We start from the raw sequence: 14,060 nt of genomic DNA, 5'->3' as shown, positions 1-14,060 counted from the left end.
TTTTATTTTCTGTCAGGTCCACGTCTACAATCCTGCAAATGAAGGTCGAGATGCATTGACCCCGGTTTTTGACTTCGAAATACTGTCCATGCAAGGTTATGGAAGAAAAAAGTTAGTGAGATGGTAGTGGAAAACTTGGTTGGTTGCACACAAGATTCTATAAGCATGAGGGTCTAACCTTGATACATCTGAGCACAAGAGAACGAGATGCTTGTCTCGAACCTTGAAAACTCGGAAGAAAACGGGAGTGTACTCTTCTAGGTTCACAGAAGCGCCCGAGGTGACGAGCCCGAATGGTCCTAACCAACCTTCAACAGTGGAATCCTTGACCACAAAGTATTTGTGCATCGTATCTGTTCTAGATTGGATCAAATGGCTCAGCCTTCTCCAAGCTATCAGCCAGCCATTTTCATCGAACCATGCAAAAGTAGTTCGTTATTGAATGAAAGGTTTTTTCTTTTATCCTATAATTGGGGAAAAAGAGTACATGCGCGGCTGTTATTACTTTGATTTCAACCATATGCCCTTTCACGAGTTCCTTGTTGCTTAATTTCACCATATTTCTTCTCAAGAGTCTCAAGTTCTTCAACAGGCCATTGAAGCAATTGGGATCCATCACTATTTGTACGAGGGATAAGCTGAAACCATAGTAGAAAAGAATGAGGTTCGTTTAATTATATATGAAAGCAAGAAATATATATATATGAGCTATTGCTTTTGACATAGGGTTGCACCAAAGACAAGTTTTTACAATTTATAGTCGTGCTATAAACTTTAATATTTATATGTTGATATCTCATAAGAGTCCGGATCATGGATTATCCGATAAACTAAATGGATAGCCCAAATCAGAGTCAGTATGCAAACTACCTTCTTCAGCAACCGAGCATCGGGATATTTTCTTCTCGGGCAATCGAGCGCCCGAGATCTCATGCAAGCTCTCGGAACTTCTATCTGGTCTGCTTCGAAAAGCGCACCACACTCGAGTGTATCAGTATGAGCTATCTAATATGTCAGAACAACATGGGTTTGGCGTGTTAAAGAAGTCAATCAGAAGCAGGTTATGGGCAACTATCTTACCTTACTTAGCAGGAGGTCACTAACTCATTGTAAACAAGGTAATTATGAGATTTCTATAAATAGTAGGTATACATCTCATTTAAAAGTTCTGGAATTCTGAACTTTAAGCACTCGCGTATATCACCACATATAAAGTCATTTTATTCTTCTTCACCTAATGACTTAAACACCAGAGTGGCCATACCGGACGCTCATCCGGCACCCATTCACGAATTCATTTCTTTGTTTGCAGGTTACAATTGAAGCCATATTAACAAAATATATTTGCACCACCAGATATATCCCTTGCTCATTTCTTCTTCACAAAACTTTTATTCTCATCCGGTGGATTGCCCCCACCCATCTCACCCAATTCACCCGGATGACATCATATGTTAAATGAATTCCACGAATTTATTAAAAGTTTATTAAAATTTTGAATATATCTAAACTTTCACATAATTTTTTAAAATCGATGTTGAATATCCTTTAACTTTTTAAAACTATAAAAATCTATTTTAAATATCACTGTAATTTTATACAATATTCAAAAATCTTGATTGAATAAATTACTCTAGATTTTTAAAATTTACAAAAATCATTAAATTTTTCATACTGAAGACACCCATTAGAGATTTTGAGGAGAATTTAAAATGCTATTTAAAGGTATTTTTGTAAATTAAAATAAGATTTCATCAAATCAATTTGCAAATTAGTGGAATTCAATTTAAATATAATAGATAGATAAGATGACCTTTATAATCGGTTTTTCTCTGGCACAATTATTTTTCTAAAAAAATAAATAGTAACAAAAATGTCTGATACACTAAGTTGATCTTTAAGATACAAGATAAAAATGGGTTACGGATTTCCAATTAGCATAGAGTCTGTACAGTATCAACCTGAAAACCTACACATGATGGTGGCAATAAAACAGCCAGAAAAATCATCCACCTGCTGATACAAGCCAGTTTCGAGCTCGTCTTTGAAGTGAAGACTTTTCTATTACAATGATGGATTTAACATTAGGAAGACGAGAGAGATTCGAGCTTGGGCAGAAGGCTTCGCCAGCCATCAGCGATACCATTAGCCAGGCTTGCCTGACCCTTGGCGAATTCATGGAATGCAAGACCCATGTCTAAGGTTTTTTGTTCTTGAAATCGAACAATTTCTTCATTCATTGTCCTCACAATTCTCTCGAATTTTCCTGTTGCCTCTACACCATCAGCTTTCAGCTGGGGCAGGGAGTTGAATATAAGCTATACAGCATAGAGTCTAGAAAGAAACAAGAAAATCACAAAAAAATATCACCAACCTGCTCGTATTCATGCTCTGCTTCCATCAATTTCTCCGATCTTGTTAGTCTGAGCTTGTTCCTGCACACCAAATATACACATACACGATAGATACAGATTCATGACAACTAAAGGTCGTTAATACCAAAAGGATGAAACAAACACGACCCAATTCTACATAAAAAAAATGAATAAAATTCACTAAAACTATATAACCCAAATGTACTTCGATAATAGTCAAATAATGGTAAAATAATGTTGAATCCAGAATTTCAGCAACCGCATTTGACCACGCTTAATTTGGAAATATTAAATGGTTCCACAATGCTGAATTTGGAGAACATAAAATAGTTTGGACTAGGATTCGATTCCTCTTGTCAGGGAAAAAGGGTATTGACCTAGATTTAGATGGCAATACTCCAATGGTAAAACAGAAGAAAACAATGTTTAAATCAACAAATAACTATAGTAAAAGTAAAATACGGAAAAAAAAGGAATGTACGTATTGATTATAAAAGGAGAAAATTCAGCTATATTTGACATTAATCAGCAACTCTTCAACTTTAAAATTTTTAGACTCTGTCAAAGCAGATACTTTCTACTGATAAATGAAACAAAGGGCTCTCTGGTACGATAGCATAATTCAAGGGTCCATCACACAAAAGGAAAAGGTAAATCACAGATTCAGGAACCATACATATCTATTTCCTTAAACTTGATTGCCTCAGCTAGTTCACAATGGTGCCGGAAAGCATTTGCTCTCTCTGTCATAGTTGCCTGTCCCAGGAATACGAGAGCCAATTTTAAAAAAAAAACCAAAAATAAAATTAATCATACCAATGACGTGATGTAGAAAATGTTTTTATTTACTTCAAAGAGCTTGATGACAAGTACTTGATGCACATTGCAAATGCCATGAATAATAATGTTACTTTTGCCCTTTGAGAAATACTTAGCACCTCCTTGTTCCCATCGTCTCATTTTCCAAGGAATTTTATACTTAAAGATTAAAATTAAGTTTTAAAAAAACGATTATAACATACAGCACATACGTTCCATCACCCATAAAAATAAAATAAAAATTGAGAAGACCGAGAAGTCACCTTTATAGACTGCACTGCTCGAACATAATCTTTTAAAGGTTCTTCAAAATTCATCAAGAGATGCTGAGCCTAATAACAGAACGAAATAGGAATGTCACAGTAAAATCCATCCATTTAGAGTATCTCCCGAATACAAGAAATATTACAACAAATTATACCAAACCTCTCTCTGCAGCTTAATCGCTAATATCTGTGATTTTGCCCCAAATTCAGAAAATGCTTTACCAAGCCCATTTCCTTCGCAGTCTCCTAGTAGCTTGAATGCCTTCCCAAAATCAGACAGGGACTGTCCCAACTCTGCAATAATACACAAGCTTTCCATCACATGGACTAAACCACCAAATAACCAAGTATTCAAAGTCTGGTCTAACAAACATAAAAACCTCTATGCCTCTTCACTAGACGGTATGCATGCTTTTGGGTTTCAGCTAAATGGTCTTCAAGCTGAAATAAATATTTCTTCAGTTTTTCATACTCTGGATTAGATTCTTCAACTGGTTTCTCCTTTCCAAGTACAACATCACTCACTTTAGATTGTACATCCTGTCAAAATTGGGGGCTGAAGATTAATAATTATTGTTGATCTGGACAAGAGCAGCATAAAACCTTAAATCTTCTAGATATGTACCAGACAACCAAGATCCAGATAGAAACATCATATTGCAATAAACTAAAAGGCATTCCAGTATGTAAAAGCACATGACAACAACAAACATTATCCGTTCTTTTCCAAGAGGGAAACATTGAAGATAAAGACAGAAAATTAAGCATATTAAGATTTTAATTAATATCAAACAAAAATCACACGATTGAAGGAAGCTAAAATCTCTGCACAGGATAAGATCACATAACTCCACACGGCATCCTTTTCTGTCTGTTGCTCCAACTATGTTTAAATTCAAGATTTATTGTTTAAACAAAGCACCTTGAAAATTTGCATAAAATCTGTTGGCTTCTTCTTAAAAATGCCGGTTTCCTGTGATCTTGCTCTTTCCATAGTCTGCAGATAAACAAAAGTAATAATACACAGTCAAATGAAGAACAAGATTACGGAGCAAAAATAACAAGCTTATTTGTAATCTGACAAAAAAGACAACCTTGGATATCCCCAATACACGATCTTTCAAGAATTTGATTCTCTCAGATGTAGCAACCACAAATTCAGATTTCCAATTCAATATCTTACATATTAAAAGAAAGTTCCATTAAATCGAATAACCTGTTCATCTGCCTGTAAAAAGATTCTTAAATCCTCACTCTGCTGAAGCTCACGATGTGCTGCTATCCGGTTGACAAACACGTGTAACGCTTGACGTCTCATTTCAATAAACTCTGCACTAAATCTGAACTTTTCTGCGTGCAACAAACATATATACAAAAATAAGGTTTCACGATGCTGAAAAATGTGAAAAAACAAGCAAAGTTATCACCTATTTATTGCCTATTATAACAGAGAGAATTGAATTATATATAAAATAGATATATACTAATCCTGCTTAACACAATAATATGTTGCATATATAATCATTGGACCACGGACAATTTTTTACCATAACATTTAGTAAAAACAGGTAAATCAACATAACAGATTTATAGGTATGAACCAAACAATTGACAAAATAACACCTTTTGGCTTGTTTATTAAGCAAAGTCTCATATTGTGAAGAAAGAAGGTGTCACGAGTTCGATATACCATGTAGCTCACAACTGCTGGTAGTGACGAATGAAATGCTTCAATATATTACCTACAGTGCTCTTCTCCGGAAGAGGAGGGATGAAGACACCCTTGTACTTTTCAAAAAGGCGGTCTTTTAACCAAACAAAATCACTATATCGTCGAATAACAATTTTCTCAGGTCCTTCATATTCAGGAAAATTTGTCTGCAAATCAAGTTGCCATAATGTTAGTTTATCATTGACGCAAAGATCTAACTTCAAACAAGGTATTTCGAAATGAGTTGGTGTAACGTTGAAGATGGAAAAAAATATACAAAAATCTGTTATTGCTACAAATATACAACTGTTTCACCAAAAACAAAGGACAGCAGTATGAAAACCTCCACAATACAAATCTTCGATTAAACACATGCAGTTATTTCCCGAAGTTACTTTATTATATAATCAATACAATATGGTATATTCTATAAACTACAACTGGAGTTGGTTTATAGGTAAGTTCACATATTTTGTCGAGTAAAAATCATAGTCCTTTTTCAATTTCCACTATGATTTATGTCCTACGCTTTGACAGCCAATAAAAATTAAAGCTCGCAGTTGCAACTTCTAAAGATCAAGGCTTGTGTCACATGTTTACATTTAACCCTGACATTAGGTTTCAAGTACCACTTCCTCCTTTCAGCATCATCCTATCTTCTGTATTTTTTTCCCAGAATGCATGTATGATCCTCTCGTACTCATATTCAACCCCGAGTAAGTCCGTTCTTAAGTGATTGTGATTTTGTAGTAGCTGAGAACTACTATTGGTGTTTGCTGATGACAGAATCAATAAGAATTGGGAATTGCAAAAGAATCTACATTGTTGTGCTTGATGAAAGGGAAGCTAATGAAATGAATATTGGAGAATTTGTGAGCAGATTTAAAATCTTCCAACCGAAAACTAACTCCCCGAAATTACAAATTAAGGTCTTCATAATCAAAACCAAGCTCCTTATGTTGGGATTCAACCTAGCTAAACACCGTCAAATTTGTGGTGATTGGTATTATTTCTCGCCATGCATTTTTTATCGGTGGATTAATTACACACCCCTACGGAGAACAGAACACTAAATACCCTCTCTATCTACAACAACGACAAAGATCATCAATAAAGACTATTAACACGGCTCAACAAGTTGGAAAGCCCGACTGAAGTCAAGCCCTAATCCACCAATCGAACCAAAGTTTGTAGATTATACATGTAAAATGCACGCGCAAGCGAAACCATACGCAATCTACACATGCAGAAACCGATAATCACTACCTTTGTAATAACTTTGTAGGAGATGTAGGCCTGAACTCCGCTCCCCATTTTAGCCGGATCGGAAACCGATACAGTCAAATACGGACCTGATGGGGATCTGGAGCTAGGCGACATCGAACCCGTTCCACTTCTCTGCTGCGCATTACACCGATTTTACATGGGAAGAAACAAGTTAATTTCCCGTTAAAAAGTAACAAACGCATCTCACAGATTTGGACTGGATTGAGTAATTAAGATAATGGAAGCATATTTGCAATTACCGTAGCGATCATGGTCGTTTGCGGAGAAAATTCAATACGGAAGCTAAAGAACGCCGGCTATGCGCAGCTTAAGCTTACTTGTCCGGCCACAAAACGGAAATGGAAACGTTTGTTTAGCTGGACAGTCTGATGCTTTATGTACGCCTGGGCTGGCCTCCGGGTTACGGAGAAGACTTTGATATTTATATCCCCGTTAAATTTTTAAGGCTACCTTTGGTTGGAAGGATAGGATAAACTAATGATTAGTACGTAAATGATAAAGAAAATGATTGTGGTAGGATTGTAATATATGGTGTAAAATAATATTATGTTTGGTAAGATTTTTAAGTGTAGGATAATTTTGAATTTTTTGATGGAAAGACGAAATTGCCCTTTCCCCTCGCGACGGCAACAGTGGCGGCGTCGGCCGGCAGACGGTCGAAAATGGTGGCCGGAAAAGTACCGACGGATTCTAAAACTCCGTCGCTATTAGCGACGGTTTTTTAGAAACCGTCGCCGATCTAGTTTTGAATCATTTTAATTACTAAAAAAATTTGACATTTTGCGACGGTGTATACAAATACCGTCGCTATTTGCGACGATTTGTAAAACAACCGTCGCTATTTGCGACGGTATTTAACGAACCGTCGCTAACAGGCAGTAGGCCGGTGTTCAGCCGGCGGACGGCAGTACGTCGCCGGTCTGCCGGTGCTCGGCCGCGGTCGGCGTTCCGTCGGTGGTCGGCCGGCGGAGGTCGTGGAGGCGGCGGTCGGTGGCGGGAAGTGGTGGTGAGTTTGAATTTAGGAGAAGGGTAAAATTGGAAAAATATGAAATATTAAGAGTGGGATAAATAATCCTAGAGGGTGAGGAGGTATTATTTTAACCTACCTAATATAACCTAATCATTCATAGGAGGGATTGAGTTGGTTAAATAATCATCCGAACCAAACACAAGACTATGTAGGATAAAATAGTCTATCCGGGTTAATCAAGCAAACCAAACGTTACCTAAATATATATATTATTTTTATCATATTAATTTTATGATATTTTTGTTCAATAATATTAATTTTGTTCAATAATATTAATTAAATGAAATGAAAAATATTATTAATATAAAGTTATGTTATTTTTATTAGATAATGACGTTGAGATAAATTGTTTCATTTTATTATTTTTTATAATTTTTAACTTGTTAATCTTTATATATTTTTTCTTATTGTTTCAACAATTTAGTAAATATATACACCTTATCTGAAATAGTTTAGAGTTGAGAAAATACAATTTTAAGTGATAGCATGATATTTGAGTAAGGTAAGTATATATAATCTTCTGACGTGCATGAAGATAATGACGAAACTAAATTTTTGACGACGAAAATAATGAACATGATAAATACGTATATGGACGGAGAATATGAAATCATACCCAAATCTAATACATAATCCTTAGTCACAAATGATTGTAAAAATTTTTAAATCTATTGATGTATATCGGAATAGGTTTACAAGTACAAATTAATTAATTGGTGACGTTTTCGGGAAATTTTTATATAAAAAATTTATCAATTTAAATAATTTTTTTCTCAATAATATATATTATTAAATTCAGTTTTATGTTAGATTTTCTGAATAAAAACTTATAATTTTTATTTTTCTCTTAATTAGATTATTTTTAATGATAATTAATCTAATTTGATTAAACTGATTGTAGATGAAAATGACATTTTCATATTTTATTTAAAAAGAAGCGCAAAAAACCAATCCAACCGAACCAAATTAATATTTCAGTTATTATAGGAAATAACCGAACTGTAAAAAAAATTACAAAAACTGGAAGTTTTATTCTGAATTTAACAAAAATTAAATTGTATCGACTTGAAACTTAATAATCTGATTAATTATGTTAATGCATGTAATTTAACTCTCAAATTCAAATCTTTAATGAATAATATATTTAAGGAGGGTCCCTCGTTTAATTTTCACCCCCACCGCAGCTTGAGCTCTAAACCCCAAGGTATAACGAGGATCTTGCAAAAACCTTGACACATGAATTTTATTCCTTTTTGTTTATTATTCGCCTTCGATCCGCGTATTAATGAACACAATCAGGAGAGCGATTGTGATCGGAAACGGCTTTGCTGGGGCAGAAAATCAGTGCATTGGATTGGTTCAAGCTCTGGGTCTCTCCAATAGATGCACTTTATATGTAAGCATATTCTTTAATTTAATGATTCTGACTTGAAATGGTGCAACAAAAAATCCCCAATTTAGATTGATGTAAATGATGTTTGTATTATCATTGATAATGCTCGAGACCGTTATTGTGGTTATGGAATTTACCTTCTCCGAAAAATCTCTGTAAATAATTGACTATCTTTTCATTTTCGTGGCAACTATCTGAGATTTTTATAGGAAAATAGTTGCGTTGTTCTCATAGTTAATTTAACATTTTTTTTCTCGTCCTGAACGAATGCAGCGTGTTACTAGGCCGAGAGGGGGGATAAATGACAGACTTCACTGGTTGCCAGTTTCTGTGCACAAACAATTAGAGCACAAGTTTAAGTGTATCAGTGCTTTCTTACGTTTGCAAGGGAAGAGGATGATGCCTTTTCCAGGAGAAGGGAAAGGTAGTCTGGTTTGCTGCACCCACTATCTTACTATCTGTTTGGCGCTTGTATTCTTCACCCTGACAAATGTCCTGAAATTTTTTCAAGATGGATCTCTCTATCAACTTCTTATCCTGTGGATTTTTTATTGGTTTGGGATCAGATGTCCTGGAAGCTGATGCGAAGCACATTGCTAAAGTGATTCAGGAAACATTTAAAAGGTACATTTGCCGTCTTTGTTTTTTCCTCTGAACATTTTTTTCTATTTATTATTATTTTAGTATTGTACTTGTTGTCTTGAGTTGTTGCAAAAATCCCAGAGATGAGAAATTGACTTTAGTGCAATACATTTAGTTTTACCCGAAGATTTATGCGACTTCACATACTCCTGTAATAATGTTTTTAAAACATTGATTTGATTTGTTTCATCTCTGAGATACCATCGTGCTTGAAAATTGATACTATGCACTCAAGAAGGAAGTTTTTGTGGTTTCATGTTTCTTATTTCCCCATATATTTTGATACAACTTTAACTTAGATGCTTGATGTAAGCAAATTACTGGTGAATCTAAGGCTTTATCGTCATCCAGTATGACCATTCCTCTTTTTTCCCCTCCATTTTCGTTTTTACCTGTGAGGGGCCAGCTGAACTTGATCTCATACATCCATATTTTGTAGAAGATATGATTTTGACTTGGTTTGCTAAGCTTATAGACATACATCTTTCTGAAATAATAAATAAGTTTCTCCGCAACTATCCGACTTTACTTTATTAATCTTCTAGGGATGGCCCAACCTTGGTGATCGCATCAGGTCGTGATACAATCACGGTTGCAAGTTCCATTAAACTCTTAGTTCCTGAAAATGTTTTTCTCATTCAGGTATGATGAGATGATAGGCATTTGATCCTACGATTTTGGATTAAAGTCATTGGTTGACAACTGCTGAAATATGTGCGCTCACGCTTCAATAGCTTTATAATGATCTCACTTGTTCCATGAAAAGATGCACGAGAAAAGATAAATCCTTGAATCCTCGTTCTGGAATTTATTCTTTTTTTTTTCATGTGTTCTTTTGGCTAAATCTTTTGCGATATTTTAGTTGTTTTTTTACGCTCTCAGATACAACATCCAAGGTCTCGTCTGCACCGATTTGATCTTGTGATTACACCTTGGCATGATTATTATCCCTTAACTCCTGAGGCACAGAAGCAGATACCTTGGTTTCTAAGAATGTGGGTCACACCTCGTCAACCTCCGGATAAACATGTGGTATAGTCTTCTTTGATAGATTTAGGAATTGCTTCCCCGTTGAAACTATTTTTTTTGAAGAATTTGTATTGATTATCATATTCGAGTGTGAATAAGTAACAGGCTTTGCTTGGTGTGATGTCGTCCTCTCAGGTCCTCACCGTGGGTGCTCTTCACCCGGTCAATTCTGTAGTGTTGAGAGGTGCAGCTTCAGCTTGGCATGATGAGATGGCACACCTGCCTAAACCCTTGCTTGTTGTATCCGTTGGAGGGCCCACTGGTATACTTTTTTTTTTTATTTGTGTTGTACTTTGAACATCTGGGAAAAAAATTTGCATACTTACAGTATATTTATTTTTGTTGGGAAGCTCAAACTTGACCGGGAATCCATAAATACTTCCCGATTTTTTTATGGTTGGAGCATTGAGTCTTGCAGTATGGTTTTGAACGTATAAATCAATAGAAGTTTGGAATTTATTTTGGGTTTTTATGTGAGTGAAATGCTAATGTAAAATAGAATACTAGCAGCATTGTGTGTGCATAAAATATAAAATTAGTGCAACACATAATAAATTTAAAACATACATATAGTAGTTGATAATAAACACAACAGTAAAATGATACAATTCTGTTATGTTTATAAACATAACAGTAATGATACAAGATTATTATATTTATAAAATATTAATTTGACTTTTACAGTACATAAACAGAAAGTTGTCTATAACATTGCTGTGAGAACAGAAGGGAAAGTTGGAAATAAAAACCCTTTTTTTTTCCAAATTGGAAACAAAAACTGCTCGGTGACCGGCTCAATCATTAGCCACGTTCATTGAAGAGGAAAAGAGAATAGAGGGATGGTTTTTATAGTTTGAAACTTGGTCATACCAGCTGACCAAACAGTTTCAATCACCTGCTCAGCCTGAATAAAATAGAAAGAGAACAGTACTTAAAACCCGCACAATATACACTTACGTTGAGACATGTGGATAAGTTAATTTTTCAGTAGAAGTTGTTGAAGATATCAGTTATCAGAAGGGATAAAGTTAAAGTGTGAATCTCAGACACATAATAGTTTTTAATTCTCCGTGTCTGTTGTAATTTTACACCTCCCTCTTGCTTTTGAATCATCAGTTTGCCTTATTTCTTCTGTTGGTCCATCATTGCAAAAGCTCATCATACAATTTTATTCATTTAACAAGATAGTCATGCAAGAAATTACCTCTTAGATGCTGCATCTTATCTTTAATCCATCGAATTGACTTTTTCTTGTTTTATTTAAGATGGTTAATCATCACTACCTATGCATCTTCCAACTTGGCTTTTAGAAATCACCCTGCAGTTTGTGCTTTTTCCACTTTCTGTCATAGGTCGTTGCAGATACGGTGCAAACCTTGCAAAGCAACTAATAGCCTCACTGAAGATCGTCCTTCCAACTTGTGGAAGCCTCAGAATATCATTTTCTCGCCGGACACCCAAGACTGTTCGTACACTTCTCGCTAGTTCATATGATTATCACTCTAATGTGGAGGCTTATTTGTGCTGTGTCAAATAGGTATCTGACATGCTTATGACTGAATTTGCGAACCATCCAAAAGTCTTCGTTTGGAATGGTGAAGGTAATGATGATTCTGCTTACTCATTTATGTGCATCATCAAGTAAAAATGAGGTTAAAATTCTGCTGATTTCTTATATGTGACTGCCAACACAGACAAATTTCTAAAATGTAGCGAAAAGAGACATGTGACTGTTGGTAGATTTCCTAAACTGAGAAGAGTTTATTCACGAAAATTTGTTTTATTGGGGCTGATGCCTGATCCGTTGAAATGTTCATCTGCTCTATTTTTTCCCTCCAATTTTGTGTGTGTTGCGTATTGTATATTTTCTGCACAAGAGTATTCTTTTCAGATAGTCTCAAGTTTTTAATTATAAAGGCCACTCCATACGCTTTAGCCCATTAAATTTGCATCTTTATGACAATGTTCAGATCCAAATCCACACATGGGACATCTGGCTTGGGCTGATGCTTTTGTCATAACAGCTGATTCAGTGAGTATGTTGAGTGAGGCCTGCAGCACCGGGTATGCAATATTATATATATCATGAAAAAATTAATTCTCATTGTTAACAAACTTTAAGTTTTTACTTTTTACGTCTAAATGGTTGAATCTGCAGGAAGCCTGTGTATGTCCTTGGAGCTGAGAGGTGCACCTGGAAATTTGCAGATTTTCACAAGTCTCTGCAATGTAGAGGAGCTGTCCGGCCATTCACTGGTCAAGAAAATGTGAGTAAAATATATTCGAAATTTTGTTTCAAATACTTATATGAGAGAGTTTGAGCTTGAAATTTATTTAAGCTAAATTCATCCTGCAGGTAAAATATATTCGAAATTTGGTTTCAAATACTTTAATCCAAAAACTCCCTTACAAAATAGACCGACTTTCTTGTTCGAGAATTTGTAGTGAGTAGAAACCTGAATCTTTTCTCAGTAGTCCGGTGATTGACTTGAAGCATTATAGTTTCTTGACTTTTTGCACAAAGTTAACCAAAAGAAGCTAAGTCAGTGTAGCAACAACTTAAACAAAGGAATCAAATGATGCAAAACTAGTGGCTTGGCGTAGCTGGTAAAAGTATCAAACAAACGGTAGAGACACGATGACCTGCAGAGACAACCTAATTGGTAAATACAACCTAACGAATTTTAGACATATATTGATGAGGAAATGGTGGAGATAAATTTGAAGAGTGCGATCTTGACAAGGGTGTGTGACAATCATGTGTGCCATATAATTAGTATCACTTATCAGTTTTCGTAAGTAAAAATATGGACATATTCAGGCGAGCAGGTTGCCACTGTTTTTTGTGATTCCTTAGGGGTGGGATGCCACACTATTACAGCAAACAAGTGACGACTTTGTTCCTTATAGAATTGACTTGGGTGGACTAAGGTTCTAGGAAACCAATTGTTACTCTGGAGTCTGGACTTTGTTGTATATGGCTGCTATGCTTTGAGGGAATCCTAAATTGATCTGCATGACGCGTAGAACTTTCTCAAATGTGAAATCTTTTTTCTGATTCGTGTTCCGCACGGGGTTTATTCATGTACTCATTTGTTTTTTTGTGTGTGTTCAGATTTCTGAGAAATGGGACTACCCACCACTGCGTGATACTGAAAATGCAGCTGATGGAGTGATTAAGGCGCTTGCCGAACGTGGGTGGCGATTGATGCCTGTTTCCGATCTAGAAACTGAAGAAAGGAATAGAGTATCAGGTTTACATATCTAGCAGAGTTACGAGATGGGAGCTATGGAGCTTGCCATTCCTTTACATGAAACTAGAAAACCATTTGTTTTATGACAGTGATGATGGAGTATTGAATGTAATACTCGAATTAAGATCTTATTTTTATCTATAGATTGCTGAAATCCAAATATTATTTTGGACCTAGCGAAGTACCTTTATACCCATTTGTTATGCAAGGGAAATTGTTAACAAATACACTGTAAAACCAGTACCCATTTGGAG

The 14,060-nt window shown here is 35.4% G+C and overlaps 2 protein-coding genes across 4 annotated transcripts; one reads left to right on the top strand and one right to left on the bottom strand.

The window, feature by feature from the left end:
* Window positions 1–1,814: 1,814 nt before the first annotated feature.
* Window positions 1,815–6,878, bottom strand: LOC140842619 (sorting nexin 1-like). Of its 2 annotated transcripts, none has more exons than XM_073210640.1 (11): window positions 6,698–6,878; window positions 6,438–6,572; window positions 5,203–5,338; window positions 4,677–4,810; window positions 4,383–4,457; window positions 3,841–4,000; window positions 3,621–3,754; window positions 3,458–3,526; window positions 3,052–3,131; window positions 2,375–2,435; window positions 1,815–2,294 (listed from the first exon to the last, which is right to left on the bottom strand). In XM_073210640.1, exons 1-11 carry the CDS (start codon window positions 6,707–6,709, stop codon window positions 2,085–2,087), a joined length of 1,206 nt encoding a protein of 401 aa, XP_073066741.1. In that variant the 5' UTR covers window positions 6,710–6,878; the 3' UTR covers window positions 1,815–2,084. The 2 variants fall into 2 exon arrangements, with proteins under 2 accessions (XP_073066741.1, XP_073066743.1); XM_073210642.1 differs by having other exon boundaries at window positions 6,438–6,569.
* Window positions 6,879–8,651: 1,773 nt separating this feature from the next.
* Window positions 8,652–14,033, top strand: LOC140842618 (mitochondrial fission protein ELM1-like). 2 transcript variants are annotated; one of them, XM_073210638.1, is made up of 11 exons: window positions 8,652–8,884; window positions 9,155–9,305; window positions 9,448–9,505; window positions 10,069–10,165; window positions 10,406–10,555; window positions 10,688–10,814; window positions 11,905–12,017; window positions 12,090–12,153; window positions 12,523–12,616; window positions 12,711–12,819; window positions 13,668–14,033. In XM_073210638.1, exons 1-11 carry the CDS (start codon window positions 8,774–8,776, stop codon window positions 13,818–13,820), a joined length of 1,227 nt encoding a protein of 408 aa, XP_073066739.1. In that variant the 5' UTR covers window positions 8,652–8,773; the 3' UTR covers window positions 13,821–14,033. The 2 variants fall into 2 exon arrangements, with proteins under 2 accessions (XP_073066739.1, XP_073066740.1); XM_073210639.1 differs by lacking the exon at window positions 8,652–8,884 and having other exon boundaries at window positions 9,393–9,505.
* The last annotated feature ends 27 nt before the right edge of the window (window positions 14,034–14,060 follow it).

The sequence above is a fragment of the Primulina eburnea genome, chromosome 10 (assembly GCF_022965805.1).
Source record: "Primulina eburnea isolate SZY01 chromosome 10, ASM2296580v1, whole genome shotgun sequence".
NCBI classification, from domain to species: Eukaryota; Viridiplantae; Streptophyta; class Magnoliopsida; order Lamiales; family Gesneriaceae; genus Primulina; species Primulina eburnea.
Note: the sequence above shows the minus strand (reverse complement) of the source record. Positions and strands in the feature narration are given on the sequence as shown.

What these genes read in the sequence shown, in the direction of transcription:
- LOC140842619 (XM_073210640.1), bottom strand. An exon ending in TCTAGTGAAGAGGCATAGAG is followed by an intron (nt 3,755 to 3,840) that starts GTTTTTATGTTT and finishes GTATTATTGCAG; the next exon opens with AGTTGGGACAGTCCCTGTCT. An exon ending in GAGCAGTGCAGTCTATAAAG is followed by an intron (nt 3,132 to 3,457) that starts GTGACTTCTCGG and finishes TTCCTGGGACAG; the next exon opens with GCAACTATGACAGAGAGAGC.
- LOC140842618 (XM_073210638.1), top strand. Translation starts at nt 8,774, where the DNA reads ATGAACACAATCAGGAGAGCGATTGTGATCGGAAACGGCTTTGCTGGG. An exon ending in AAAATGTTTTTCTCATTCAG is followed by an intron (nt 10,166 to 10,405) that starts GTATGATGAGAT and finishes TTACGCTCTCAG; the next exon opens with ATACAACATCCAAGGTCTCG. An exon ending in CTCGCCGGACACCCAAGACT is followed by an intron (nt 12,018 to 12,089) that starts GTTCGTACACTT and finishes TGTGTCAAATAG; the next exon opens with GTATCTGACATGCTTATGAC.